At 48.3% G+C, this 14,682-nt stretch overlaps 1 protein-coding gene across 3 annotated transcripts in view; it reads right to left on the bottom strand.

Moving 5' to 3' along the window:
- Positions 1-642: 642 nt before the first annotated feature.
- LOC144165309 (carboxypeptidase Q-like) overlaps positions 643-14,682 on the bottom strand; it is a 57,313-nt gene continuing 43,273 nt past the window's right edge. For all 3 annotated transcript variants that reach the window (XM_077695429.1, XM_077695430.1, XM_077695431.1), the window contains 3 exons: positions 11,786-12,035; positions 8,949-9,052; positions 643-1,774 (listed from right to left, as the gene is read on the bottom strand). In XM_077695429.1, coding sequence (XP_077551555.1) covers positions 1,202-1,774; positions 8,949-9,052; positions 11,786-12,035 — 927 coding nt within the window. In that variant the 3' untranslated portion in view covers positions 643-1,201. The remainder of the gene's footprint in view (positions 1,775-8,948; positions 9,053-11,785; positions 12,036-14,682) is intronic.

Raw genomic sequence — 14,682 nt, forward strand, 5'->3', positions numbered from 1 at the left:
AAAGCGACGAAAAGCGACGGCCGGCTCGTCGCTTTGCGACATTGCTTTTCGTCGCGCGACGAGGCGGATCGCCAGTGGGAATGTGCCTTTAGGCGTGAAATCCGCCGGTGAAAATGTCGTTCGGAAAGCCTCTCAAGTTGAAGGATAATTAATGGGATCGCGCTGCCGTTCCAATAGGACAAGTGGCTCTTCAATTCACACCTACAGAGCGAGGAGGATAATGAAGCGGCCGTGGCGGCGGCGGCTTTCGGTCATTTTTGCGCCCGTTCGCACTCCGGTGCATTCTCTGCAATCATCTGATAACGGCGCTACCGCTGTTGTCAGCCGATAGTGCCACTTGTGAAAGAGGCATCGGGGGTGGCGAAAGGAATAGTGGTTGTGAAAGAGCGGTTGTTCGCTGGAGAGGAGGAGCGTAGTAGCGGCGCCGATTAAATCGGCTTTACCGGAATGAAAACATACACTGCTTCGCAGTAAAATGTATGATCGATATGCAAGTTCTACTCATATAACCAACGTTATCAGCATGATTTGTGGGTAGTCATGCGCGCAAAGAGTGAATTCTACGGCACTAAAGTGGGTCTGATTCTGCACAGGGAAACTGGAATGACGTACCTGTTCTTCCATCAGAACAAGCTCGCCGAATTTTATTTAACTTTTATCTTCGTTTATTACTTGAGCAGTTGGAGCCTTTTCACAACGCATAGAGCAGTCACCAAATTTTTTTCTTGAGTTCTCGGATTCACCTACAGCTTATTCTCTTTTCTCCCACTTTCTCCGTCCCCTGTATTTCAATAAACCTTTTAATCAATCAATCTGGATTAGAAATGCTATTAGATAAATTCATTTCACTTGTTTGAGGCCTTGGGGAATGAAGTGCGCAGTGGCGATGCGTGCTCAACGGGGTGACCATTGGCGGATACAGAGGAGAGATCCGGGTGTCCTTACCCCTCCCCTTAATTTTCATTTCATACCCCTAAGATGACCAGTCAGGTCATAGAAAAAGTCTAGTTGATAATAGTATCCATGTCTTGTATTTTTGGTTTTCCAAAATTTCGGTGAATAGAAAAGGCTACTATCTTCCACATCCTCATCATCATCACCATCATCATGATCATTACTGGTAGATGCTGACTCCTCCTCCTGACGATGACCCGCCACTGGGAGTGACTTAGCGAACATTTAACACAGCCTTGGTCACCGGTCACCGGGGCAGGCGTTCACTGAGGTCGGCAAATACAAACGCTGCGCCTGCGTAAAGCGCCGTGCAGAGGTCCAGTTCTCGGCGGTCCAGCACAGTCATAGTGTCGCCATCTGTGTGATGAAAAATGAAGTACTTCTCGTTGGCCGTATTCAACGAAGCAGCCGGGACGCCCTGCTTGACCCAAGGTTTCAGGTCCGGTACGGAGGCTCCCAGGATCAGCCGCGTTGCGTTGATCGGAGCGAACAAGCGCACGACCTCCGCTGCCATGCAACGCGCGACGTCGTTCGAGGAGGTGAAACCGAGGCCGATGGGCAGGAATGCCCCAGAGTCGGATTCCATCACCAAGTTCATGAGGTTTAGCTCGCTCTTGACGTGTCGGCGGAAGTATTCGTCGGACCCTATGGTCCCCTGCTCTTCGCCCGTCCAGAGGACGCAGCGCATGGTGCGGCGTGGTTGCAGACCCATCCGCCTGAGGACGGCCAGGGCCCGCCAGGAGACGAAGGCGCCTGCGCCGTCGTCCATGGCTCCTTGGCCGACGTCCCAGGAGTCCAGGTGGCCGCTCAGAAGCACTACCTGCGCGTTAACGACAAAAACTTTAGCAGGTATTATAGACTCCTGTGATGTACAGCTTAGTACAGCACGTAGTATCTAGTTGGTGTTGCATATTTAGAAAGCACGGGACGGTGAAAAGCGACCGACAGGACAAGCGCTTGTTAAAAGTGGTCTGCGCCATTGGTTTTTTCTTCCCTTGCAGCGCATTTTGTCGTGCCGCTGAGAGGTTCGGCACGTGCACGTCTTGCTTAAGCGTAAATCCTTTGGAAGGGCAGCGGATCGGCGCGGTGCCCCCCGGAGGAGAGAAAACCAACGCGGAATTCTTTAACGTATTCTCCAAAGGCCGCAAAACGGTACTTATTGTATTCTAATAAAGGCGACCATTTCTCGTTAGCTAGGGCGAAAACGTTTACATAAAAAAAGTGAAGATGACCGACCGAAACATGTGAAAATCTTCTGCCTGGAGTTTGGTCTTCTCGAGTCCTGAGGATAGAGGCACAGGCTTTCATGAAATTTTGAAGGGCGTGAAAAATCAGGTTTCTTTCGTGTATTTTTTTGTTGTCAGAAATATATGAGAAATTGATAGCGTACTCCTCTAAAAAAGTCTCGATATACTTCTAAGGCGAGAGCTTTAGATATCGCATCAGACGCTAAACGTGACCGTAGTTGCTGGCGATTACAGGAATTGAACCAAATTATGACCGCTGTAAAAAGAAAATAGGAAATCAAACGTAATAGTTGGCGCAGCTTGAACTTGTGGTGCAAGGCTGGACAAACAGCAGAACCTAGCCTACCTCCTCACTGACAGCGGTTACCACGATAGAGAGCAGCCCGACCCCGGCAGTGCAAAGCCATTTTGAACGGAAGCCTATGTACGCATACCCTCTGACAGTTAATGGCGAAAGGGTATCTACTGTGAAGCATCACAAGTTTCTCGGTGTGGTCGTCGACAGAGACCTTTCTTGGAGCCCCCAGGTTCGTTTTTTGAAGAGGCTGTCTGCAGTGGCCCACATTCTTCAGTTCATCGGCGGCAAGACGTGGGAGCATCTATGAAGTCAATGTTTCAGCTGTACGACGCACTATTCTTGGGCTCCCTACGGTACAGCCTGCCTGTACTTTCGGGTGCGTGCCCTAGCAATATTCAGCAACTGCAAGGCATACAAGCGCAGGCCCTCCGAACTTGCCTTGACCTACCACGGTGCATGCACGTCAACAGCTCCAACCATTGATGTGGCTCGTGATCACCCCTTACCCACTTAGGTGACAATTGAAACACTCAGGGCGCATATTAGGCACCTAACCAGGCTGCCGGATCATCACCTCGCTAGTCTGCCATCTAAACGCCCCCATGCGTCTTTAGCAAAGGTTGTAGCTTTCAACATCACCGGCATGTCATTCAACTACACGCCTGCGATGAGGCCGCCACTCCCACTTTGGTGTACGACGCAGCCTCGAGCATGCCTCACTATCCCAGCCTTAACAAAGAAGCAAGATTTTCCAACGCTGGCAGTACAGCAGCTAAGTCTCATTTATTTACACGAGAGGTACAGTGACCGCACCCATATTTACACCGATGGCTCCGTAACAACATCTAGTTCTGCCGGCGTCGTTGTTATACCACGAATGTCCATGTCCACAGAATTCAAAATAGCCCATCTTACCACTTCCACGGCTGCAGAACTTACCGCCACCCAGTGTGCCCTTCACACTGATGAACAAACTTCATGCCGAAGATGGGCGATCTTCTTCGACTCAAAGCCTGCGCGTCAATCGCTCCAGTCAGCCCTGTGCCGTGGACCTCATGAACAGCTGCTGGCCGAGGTAAGACTACTGTACGCCCGTGCCACCCAAACGGGTCATGCCATTGCCTTTCAGTGGCTTCCCAGTCATTGCGGCATTGTGGGAAACGAAAGTTCGGACGCTGCCGCACGCTTGGCACACCAAAAAACGGAGACCATATCTATTCTGTTATCCAGGACGGACGCCGCTAGAACTCTCCGCAAACTTGCTCGGGAGACCACGCTATCCAAATGGACCCCCCCCAGAGTTCACGAGCGCTCGTATCCATGCCCTGGACCTCCATCTCCAGCGCCCCCTTCCATTAGGCCTGCCACAATCTGATGCAACCATTCTTTGTCGTCTCTGGCTTGGAGCCGCATTCTCAAATGCTTACTCCTATTTGATTGGAATAGCAGCCAGTGAGGCGTGCGAAGTGTGTGACACACCAGAGACCATACGACATGTCCTCTGCGATTGTCCACATTTTTCATCGGAACGAAGCCAGCTCTCTGCGACTCTACGAAAGTCAGACTCTCGGCGCCCGTTCTCTGAGGAGGCAATCCTGGGCCACTGGCCTTCTCCGTCGTCTGCGGAGAAGGCGACAAAAGCCTCCTGTGTTTCCTCAATACGGCGGAATTGCACAAAAGACTGTAGCGCAAAAGACTACCCGCTATGAACTCAGTGAACTTGTTTGTCTATAGTGTCCTACCGCTAGGCTCACCACACTGCGCTATGTCTGTCCCTTTCGCCTTCTTTTTTTGTTTTCCTCTTTTTCCTCATTGTTCCCCTTTCCCCCGTGCAGGATAGCTGACTAGGCCGCAGCTTGGTTAACATTCCTGCCTTTCCTTTAGTTTTTCTCTATCTGTCTGAACGGTACTGTGAAGCAAAGAACATTCGTTATGTACAGTGTTGAATTCAGTAGCAATCGTCGTCATTCCTTTCATTGTCGTCTTCAGAAGGCACAGCCGCGTAGGGCAAATCCTCTTGTAGCACATCTTCGCCTCGGAAGGCCTCCACTTTTTCGTCACATGGTCCCGTGGCCGTTTACACGTGTGAATTCTGAAGGGATGGCTTAACAGATTCGTAGTCATCGTCTTCGCGTCATCGTCTCCCGCCGGCGGGAGCTGCTGCATCACTAAGTACTAGCAGAGCACCCGCTCTCAAAATCATCGCAAGATTTCACGTCAAGGCATTGATTTAAGGAAGCGCTTCCTTGGCTGCAGATTGGTGGCGTCGCAGGAAATATCCCCGGAATAGCTCTGGTTGTTTTTTTTTTCAGTGTTATCCTGGTTGACTGGTTGAAAAAAAAATCGGAAACCAGTTTTTTAGGTTCTTAGTTTTTTTAACCGCGCACACCTCTTCCCGACCGTAACACCGGTTTGAACTTCTTCATTCTTTGCTTGCTGCGTATCAATTTCACTAGCGGCAGTTTATAATGCTGCAGTGGGTCTTTACTTAACTTCTAGTCGGTTAATAATTATACCTATTCCATAATTTATTTTTCAGACAAATTGGGAGTGTCTCGCCATTGTGAAACATAATATCAAGGAAAGTTTAAGGTTGTGCACTGTAAGGGAGAAAACATTCTGCAGAATATTAAAGACCCGCCAGTGCGGCAAGTATTTCGGCTACAAGTCTCGATGGATAGTTGCAGCTCTTCAAGCTCGGAGTGCAAACCGGCTGGTTTGCTGCTTCTTTTGGGAAAGCATAGCTTGGATAAATAATGCACGCGGGAAAGGCAAAAGAATATACAAGACAGAATTTGGGGATGAAGTGGTGTGCTCTTTGTGAAAACCGCAACACTGCGTGTAATTGTCGATATGGGAAGCATGTGACTGACTAAACATTCGTGATGACGCAGTCAACCCCAACAATGCCCGCATCGAACACATAGATTCCTAACGTGGAAAGCAAAAAAAAAAAACGTGACAATGCGTCAGAACAGATGAAAGCGTCGTATGAATGTTGAAATTTGTCGCGTTCAAGCACTAAATAGAGAGTGTGGAAAGAGAAAGAGAACGAACATCTCAGACGCAAATGATGGCGGTTTAGCCGCGACTTGATCGGGTGCGTTGGCCTTAGGTTAGTTAAGCCCGGGCCAAGGCTGCAGCGCCGGCACGGGTGACAAGGTAGCTCTTGTCAGCATGGTCGGAGTTGGTCAGCAGGTTCTCCCGCTGCTACAGAACGGATTGGAAATGGTGACGAGAAGTGGGATGTGTTTGAGGGCCCAAATGATGTGGTAGTTAATATTGGGAGCAGAACGTGCAGTTTAGGAGGTATAGGGCAGGGTAGATAGAGTGAAGGATTCGTGCGTTGCAGTATGTATTTGTAAACGACGCCAGATGCTTCCTCCTTGGGTAGTTGAGAGTGGGATTGAGGCAGGGTAAGGTGAAGGCGGCGATAGTGGTGGAGGATGCCATGGTAGCGTGAAGGACCAGCGCTGCCCTGGCTTCTGGCCCTGAGAGAAGTGGGCGGTGCGGAACGGCTCGGGCATCAACGCGAGCCGTCTCCATCCTCTCGAGGGACGAGTGGCCACTCGATTGCGTTATGAATTATGCGTCACCATATTGTGTGGCCTCGACCATTGCCGAACTGCTGAAATGCACAACCAAGGCATGGTCTGGTATTCCAGCACTGTGGGAAGACACTGGGCTATTCCTATTCTAAAACCAGAAACTCCTCATCAGATATTTGCAGCCTTCGACCCACCTTTTCACCTCAAGCTTTCTGCCATCCCAGAGCAGACTGAATTTAACCAGATCCACTGGCACTCGCTTTAACAGGTACAGGTGGCCCGCTCGAAGTAAGGTGCTCTTTCGGGCCCTATCTGTTCGTCCAAGAAAGAATCATGCTGATTTTCCACCATCAAACTTTCAGACTTTCCACCATCGCAGAGCAGACTGTATGTAATCAGATCAACTGCTACTCGCTTTAATAGGTTGACGTGGCCCGCTCGAAGCAAGGTGGTCTTTCGGGCCGTATCGTTTCATTTAAGAAAGCATCATGCTGATTTTGAACAATGTTGTGCACTCGAGCACGCATGCCAACAAACCGAAACTAGTATTCCTAGCGAAGCGACAGGCCAGAAAAAGAGTTTGCCTCAATGGCGCATAGTACCGTACTGTAAGACAAAATCGGGTGCAGCAGAGCAAGTTGATAGTCCGTACTCCCAAAAAAACTTTCGAAAGGCCGCACTTAAAGCGTGATAGAGAGAAGCTTTGCACCTCATCCATCTGGCAGCGTGTGAGAGTTCAGCAAGTTGAAGTTCTGTCCAAATCGTTGGCCAAAATGTCCAATTCGTTCTTGAAGATCGTTGAAGTTCTGTCCAATTCGTTTATCAAAATGCCCAATTCGTTCTTGAAGATCGTTATGTCCGTAATAATATCTATCTACTAGAGATTTCAGCGTTGGCGCTCAGCATTCACGTTGAATATATCAATTTGGTATCTAAGTTTTGGTTCATTTGGTAGTGACAGCAGGCTCTACCACACGAAATAAATCACATGGTTAAATATCTTCGTATCTTAGGGTTGAAACTTTCCAAACACAAAACTGCAGGTGTGTTCGTCCTCAACAACCACAAAAAAAAAAAAAAACGGGCTGATTTTGATGCACTCGTGGTGAGCCTATTCATACGATGAAGTAGTCTCAAGGGAAGAACACGAAAAACATGGTACCACTCTCCAGGGGGTCACCCACGCAGTAGTTAACACTAATATGTGAAAACTAATACAGTGTGGTCAAGATCTGTCTGCTTGTCCAGTCTGCTGTAGTATGACCCTAGGAGTCTAAATAGACAGCCGTAAATCAAGATGCACATGGCTAAGATATATTGCTGACAACCAAATTACAAAAGATAAACAAATAAATTGGAAGCATAGGGAAAGCTCACATTACTACAAAATTTCTCATTTCTGTCGATACATCTGTCATTTAAGATCGGCCTGAGGTATGAATACACCCGTGATGATAGAAGACATAACAATTGACCAAAGCTAACGTCGTGATAGCAATAGCGAAGTGGCGGGAATGACCGTTTTGGCACTGTACTGGAGTCACAGCTACGGCCACACTACTGCCCACTGTGACAGGTTGCAATAGCCATATATTTATGCCGTTGCCAATCCTGTACCAACCTGGCACACAAGACCTTTTAGGTCGTAAGCCCCCCGACAGGACCTATATATACACGCCCGACGGGCCAGTACAAGTGTCGCATCTATGTCTTGACAGGCACGAACCTGCTGACAGGCACGAACCTGCACGAACCTCCATTCTGCATATTTAGGTGATTCTTGCGCGCCCCAGTTGTCCCACATATAACTGTCCTCCAATCTTCTGCAGGACACTTCTACAGGGAGTGCTATTAGCCAGACGTAGCGCCATACTTCTGCTCCTGCATCACTTCCTGGGAAGGAACAGTGGGTGGACTACAGCAATGGAGTAGACGTGAAGTCTACGCAAGAACTCTTGGTAGCCCATTGCCTTCGCGCTAGTGATGGACTGTGGAAGAAAGGGATGCGTCACGATGGCCCGGAGTGAGGTTGTCTGAACTACGAAGTTTTTCTCTCCCTTTTCCCCTCACTCCCGCTCATCTTGTTTTATATATTTAGATGAAGGGCATGCGTGCTTGCACCTCCCACCGTCTAGTAGCAACGCCTATGCCTCTTGCTTACCGTGAAGTACCATGTAGGCGAGTCTGCAGCAGGATTGCAGGCTTTGTTTTCTTGAAACGGTGGTACTAAGACAACTTGGGTTGTTTGGGAGGCGGCTATAACGTCCCGATATCGCATTACAGCACATTTACTCATCACCAATCCTTTACCTGCGTACTGACTTATTACCCGTTGCACGAAAGTGCATACCCTCTTCAGCTCATTTCAAGCTGCGTCTCAACACTTCCAGCGCGTGAACGTTGACGCACGACTGCCTGACGCACGACGCACGAAAGCATATGAACAATATGCTGCGCATCTGTTACGGCAGCGCATGCCAGGATATTCCCCTTCACCAAACGCACCGACACGAGGACTAAAGTTGGCGACGCACCCTCGCTACGCAGTCTATTATTTTTGCCCACAAGCTTAACACCTACATCCACAACACCCCTCTCTCCCCCAGACACACACAACTAAGCGCGGGCGCTAGGTCGCTGACGTCAGCCACGTTCCATGCACAGTACAACGAAGTATTCACAAGCTCAGGCTTCGGTATACCACGGCTTTCCCGATTAATAGAGCGACATGACTTGAAGCCGTGTGCTTAAGCACAAAACTTAACATTGAATGTAGTGGCGGCCGCACTTGAGCAGTATCTGGTCGGAGCTTCTTTAGCCCGTAACAGAGGAAAAGCAAGTGCAGCCCGTACGCAAAAAAAGGGAAACGTGCGGATTAATACATATGGTGTACCAACATACCTCCTGGGGACTGTCCTTGCCGCGAATCTCCGCTACGGTGTTTCGGGAGAGAGCTGGTGGCATTGTTTTGGCCCCCATTATCAGCCTCACGATGGGCTCGATTCCTGCAAGCCAAGTAAAGACAGTAATTTTATTGACCTATTATTAACGCATTGTAATCATGCGTCTGACGAGTTTGCAGAGCATGCGTTATGAAACGCATGAGAGGCGAAAGCATTTTAAGATACATTTTTCTTTTTTGTCCATTATTGAGGCGTAAACAGTTAACACATACTGGCGTGATTGAACAGAGATGATGTGTTTTTGGTTCGTGCAGTTTCCTTTGTCTTTTGTCTTTTTGCAATCGAAACACAGGTTAAGGGTGCATATCTGAAGCGTATCAAAGTAAACTGACCGAATATACAGAATAGTTTTAAGGTGTTGAGATGACAAAATTTTAGATGTTGTCACTTCGGGCAAATATGACAAAAAATAAAAGAGGCCCGTGCGTCGACAGTGGTTAGCGGTGTTTCGGTGCTGCTAAACGCTGTTCCAATGTAAAGACCATATTCAGCTGAAGATAGCCACTGATGATTAACCGCTTATTCCTGTTTAGACTTCTGAGGGGGGAACTATATTTTTTTTCGATGTTGATACGCGAGGACACCGCTAGGCAGTTCTTAAAACCTCATGATACATCTTATGTTGTTTTAGGCTGACTAAACATAAAACGCGATGCTATTCTTAAAGGAGCACTGACACCAATTTTCGGCGTTAATATTATTGCACAGTTCGCTTCCTTCACTCAACAGAATACCCTGGCTGAAATATGAGGGGCCTGCGACGCGAAAAACATAGTTCAATTGGATCTCATTTATCGCGCCGACGGAGCAGCGCGCGGAGCGGCACTCAGCAAATGGACATCAGCGTGACATCACTCCAGGAGAGGAAAAAGAAGTGACGCGACAGCGCTCGTCAAAAACTCTTGACGTCACTTCACGCGCGCGGCCCCACGAGCGGCGAGCGGTCGCAACACCCTCTCAAGCGGGCGCCGGTGACGTCCGCACAAAGCGGTGAGGTCAAACCGGGACTCTGTCATATGCTACGTTCGGGATGAAAGCGCGGGAATTTGAAACAAAAGATTTTCAGGCCGTTCAATGTAATGAAGTATCGCGCGCTGAAGTATTTGAAGGGCTGTTTCAGGTTCGCCAGACCATTAAGCATTGATAAAAGCAATAAAAGTGTAACATGAAATTTTCGTGTCAGTGCTCCTTTAAGATTGCCAAGCACTCCTTTTTGAGTTTTGAATGTGAGTTCGTAAGTGTGCAAGTGAAATCCATGAGTGCTTCGTCAAGTCTTGCATTGCACCGGTTGAGGTGTCGGCGTAACGCCAGACAGTTACCGGTCTCTGTCCCCCCTCCCCCCCCCCCCCCAACAAGCACTTCATCATCATCATCTTGCATTGCGTGCACTTCAAGCTTCGCGATCAAATTGGTACCGGTGTTTGTGCTACAGAACGCGTCGCCAATGCGCATTGGCAAGCCCTGCGAAGTCCCATTTTAAGGACGCGCTATTACGGATGAGCAGGGCAACCAATGCGCATTTATAGTAATTGCCTAGCGCCGCATGCGTCTTCATGTTTGAATATTGCTTAGCGCGCGTTATGGAACGCCACACAAACAATGGACGCTTGCAAGCGTTGCGTTGTAGCGCGTGCTTTTTTTGTTTCTTTTAATGAAGCGAACCACCCGCTTTGGAAGGTTCTTAAGTACAAATGGTTTAGGAGCCGTTTCCCTGATACGTCGAGTGGATGCTTACCATATCGCTCAATGGCCGAATTGTACCTTTCGCAATAAAACGACTCTGAAGAGCCGGGATGTTTTCTCAGTTACCATAGATTTAACCGCTGCGGAAACACTGGAGCATTGGTTACATGCAGTTCACCTGCAGAAAGCATACTACAGTCAAATCAGGCTATAACGAACCGGATAGAGCGAAATATGCTATATATGGAACAAAAATATTTCAGTTACGGAAATACATGGCAAACATATTCCTTATAACGAAGTACACATCGGATATATCGAACTCTGGGCGCCTAGAATGGCCGCCGAAATACATGATCTCGGAGCGGCGATTGAGATGTGGATTAGCCGCGACCACTGAGCAAGAGCCGCGACTTAGACATTGCGCCTCGCACGGAGCGACATGACGCCCGACACTTTCCGTAACCGTTTCCGACGCGCGGGACTCGCGACGGAACCCGCCCAGTAAGCGAGTTCGTACCAAGACAGCAGAATCGGTGAACTGTGGGAAGAGCTCGCCAGCGTTCCCTATGATGTCGCGAGTGAAATCCGTCCGACGCTTATAATGGAGCACTTTCGGCAGTCGAGGTGCTCTGCCAATGTTTCTTAGATTTTTGAGGACGCGGACTCGAACTGGTGCAAACAATGTTTCGTGTAGAGAATGCTATGCTAGTTGAATCCGCCAAAACAAAATTGAAAACAAAAATCACCACTTTTTTTGCAACGTTGGCAGTTAAGGTGGAAAGTGAGCTTTATTACTTGCAAAAAATGGATTATTTTGGTATGGTAATGGCTGCTGTACTGTGTTCGGTTCTGCATACGCGGATGGCGGATATGGGGGGGGGGGCACAATAAGCTCGTTATAGGCGGGTTCGGCTATATCGAACTATTAGATATATGGAACTTATCGCGGGCGGTGCATATTGCAGTTCGCTATAAACGGGTTTGACTGTAGTCCGCCTCTCTATTCTCCCAGAGACAGGTGGCTACTTCTATTCCCTATAGCGAACCCCATGTGGAGTAACATATTTTCGCAACTTTAAGGGGACTTACCTCTCTCCTGAAGCCTAGCAAGAAACTCGGCGTCTTCGACGGTGATTGACGCAGTCGGTATCTTGGGCACGCCAGGTTCGTACTTCATGTACCCCGTGTGCGGTGAGTAGACGGACTTGGGCGTCACGGAGCGCACCAGAGCGGCGACGGCGCCCACCTTGGCCGCTTCGGCGGCACCACGGACACGGTAGTCGACGGTCTTGCCGTACGTGGTGTACTCTTGGTTGAAGACGAGTATTTTCCCTTGCACCTGAAACGATAAATATGTTTGTGGGTACCCTGTTTTCTAGGGTAAGCTGTGTTTTTGCACGAAATGCACGCATGATCACAAAGTTAGAGTGACACGCATGTACAACACCGTTGTGGAAAGCACCGCATTACAATATCCGTACACGACATACATAAAAAAAGTACAACTTTCCCAAGTGGAAACATCGGGGGGGGGGGGGGGGGGGCACGGTTCAGACTTGTCGGAAATATTTAGCCCAAGGGAAAATATGGGCACTTCAGCAGCAAAACAAATGTACATAACCGAGGGTAGCGGGGTATTTACCAATTTTGATTGGTTGTCACAAAAACGACGAAAAACGGGCACTTCTTGATCTAAAAACGTTAAAAAAGCAAAATTCATGGTCATGCAAGGCAAGTAAACGAAGAAAGTTTTAAAGAACACTGTCATAGCCGAATAACTGTAGAAATATATAACAAAAAAAACCGTCGTGCTCAGTGAACAAAATTGCGCGATGGCGTAGCTGATGCCATCGATAAGAAAAAAAATGTAACGATCTGACACCGATTAGTTCTATGAGTACAGGCACGCGTTTTCTTTATTTGCGTCACTAAACGAGTCCAATTGTACTTTGGTTCTTCTCTTTGACTTGAGGGAATTAGTATTTAACGAGGCTTATTACTCCAGGTAGCAATCAAGGAAACGCTTCGTAGCATCCGTGTAGCCTTCAAGTTCAGTCAAGGTAAACCGAGTGCCTCGTGTGGTCTTGCGGCGCCGAAGAAAGCCCACCGACCACGTTTCGGCCCCTGGCCAAAGCAATCCGTAATTCCGACGGCTTCCGCAGTGAAAGCGCCTAATTACTCGTTCTTTCCAAGGGAAAAGGTGCAGACAGGGGGATAGTGGAAAGAGTAAGGGAAGGTCAGCCCTGGTCAACCCAGCTGTTTGTGCGCTTGCGCAGTGAAAGCGTCTAATAGCTAGTTTGTTCCGCGAGGAGGAGTGCGGATAATGGGATAGAAGGGAAAGTAAGAACGTACTCCAGCAAAAAAATGGCCGCGTATCTGCTCCTTTCGTTGCAAATGTCGTCAAAAGACGATAGTCTGTGTAGACATTTGCCAAGGAAATGCCCCCCTTCGCTTTCCCGCTCACATTTCATGCTGTCCTTGTTCCGTCGCACTCATCCCTAGGTTGTAAACACATTAAAGGTTTGCTCCAGGCGATTTGAATTTAGCGCGTTCCAGTGCTACAGGCGGGGTTCCTCGATACCAGCGCTGCAGTACGGCGCAGACGCGCGTGAACGGAGGCGGCCGACTACAACGTTTATAGAACCGCGTGCCCGTGCTCCACGTGCGTTTCAAGCAGGACGTGGAGTCTAGCTAGTGGAAGCTTTCGTTGCTGTGGCCGCGTAATTTTTCATATGACACCAGGAGGCGGCGGTTTTCTGCAGTAGATGCAGAATAGCATTTGCTATCGAAAAACCAAGCATCCATAACTTTTTTAATAAAGGAACACTGTAAATATTCCTTGTGTACTAATTTCCTGACTCATATTTGCGTTAATGAATTGTTCTTGTTCAACAAAGTTGACAAGTATGAACATATAAACCAGGCTTAGACGTTTACATGAGTTTATATGAGACTATTGCGCAGTAAGCATTTTACTTTGGCCGGGTGGCTGAATCGAGTTACAGACAGACAGACGGACAGACAGACATACATAGAGACAGACAGACATACAGACAGACCAAAATTTCTGGGTTTAAGTAGCCCAATAAAGCCTATCGTCTTTTAAAAGCATACACGGCCTTGGCTGCATCCAAGTTCACCAAAGACAAAAGCAGCGATTGCTGCGAGCAGCGTCGGTGTATGTCTTCCCATGCAATTAAGTACGCGTTCACTTCGCTCTCTAGCCTCAAAACCTAGCTTTCGCTCAAACTTGCATTAATTAACAGCGTTCAACCACGGCAAAATGTGTGGCTGGAGTTGCATGTATGTATCGTTCCCGAAGCGCGAATCTCTTTGTTCAACGCTGAAGGCTGTAGACAAAATAACATTTGCTTGTATACTGTTTACCTAAATTATGTGGTCCCTCTATGTTGTATACTGAAAAAAGCATCGCTGGTCATCCGCCTTCCAAAGTGGAATGACTGCGAATTTTTCTCTTGACATAACGCCTTTACTCCGACCAGCACGGCGCGCTTCTCTCGTGCTGCTTGCTGATCGCGGACGACGTCCGCAAATGTACACAGAAATGGCCTTTCACTAAGGCAGAAAAGTTCAGCTGGATGTAATTTTGGAAGCAGCATTTGTGCGTTGTAACACCTGTATGCTCGTTCTATTCTATACGAGGCGAAATCAAAAGACTTTAGAGGCAGTACACATCTGAGCAGATGGCAGTGTGGTGGTGTTTCATACACGTACATACAGTAGCGGGCGCGGTGATAAGATGCAAAAAATAAGTGAAAAGTACAGTAATTTCCCTGCGGATGGAGGCTAGAAAAATATGTCTCATAACTCTCTGCGACGGACTAACCTGACAAGCACAATTGTTAGAGCGTAATGTCCAAAGTACGCGATCCTTGCAGAGAACCTGCGCTGCGTTAAAGATACTACGCCCAGTGAATACTGGTTGATCAGCCTTGCGGAAGTGTGGAGCCTTTTAGCTATTAATC

This window comes from Haemaphysalis longicornis, unplaced genomic scaffold (assembly GCF_048455015.1).
Source record: "Haemaphysalis longicornis isolate Haplotype H1 unplaced genomic scaffold, Haemaphysalis longicornis Haplotype H1 scaffold_14, whole genome shotgun sequence".
NCBI classification, from domain to species: Eukaryota; Metazoa; Arthropoda; class Arachnida; order Ixodida; family Ixodidae; genus Haemaphysalis; species Haemaphysalis longicornis.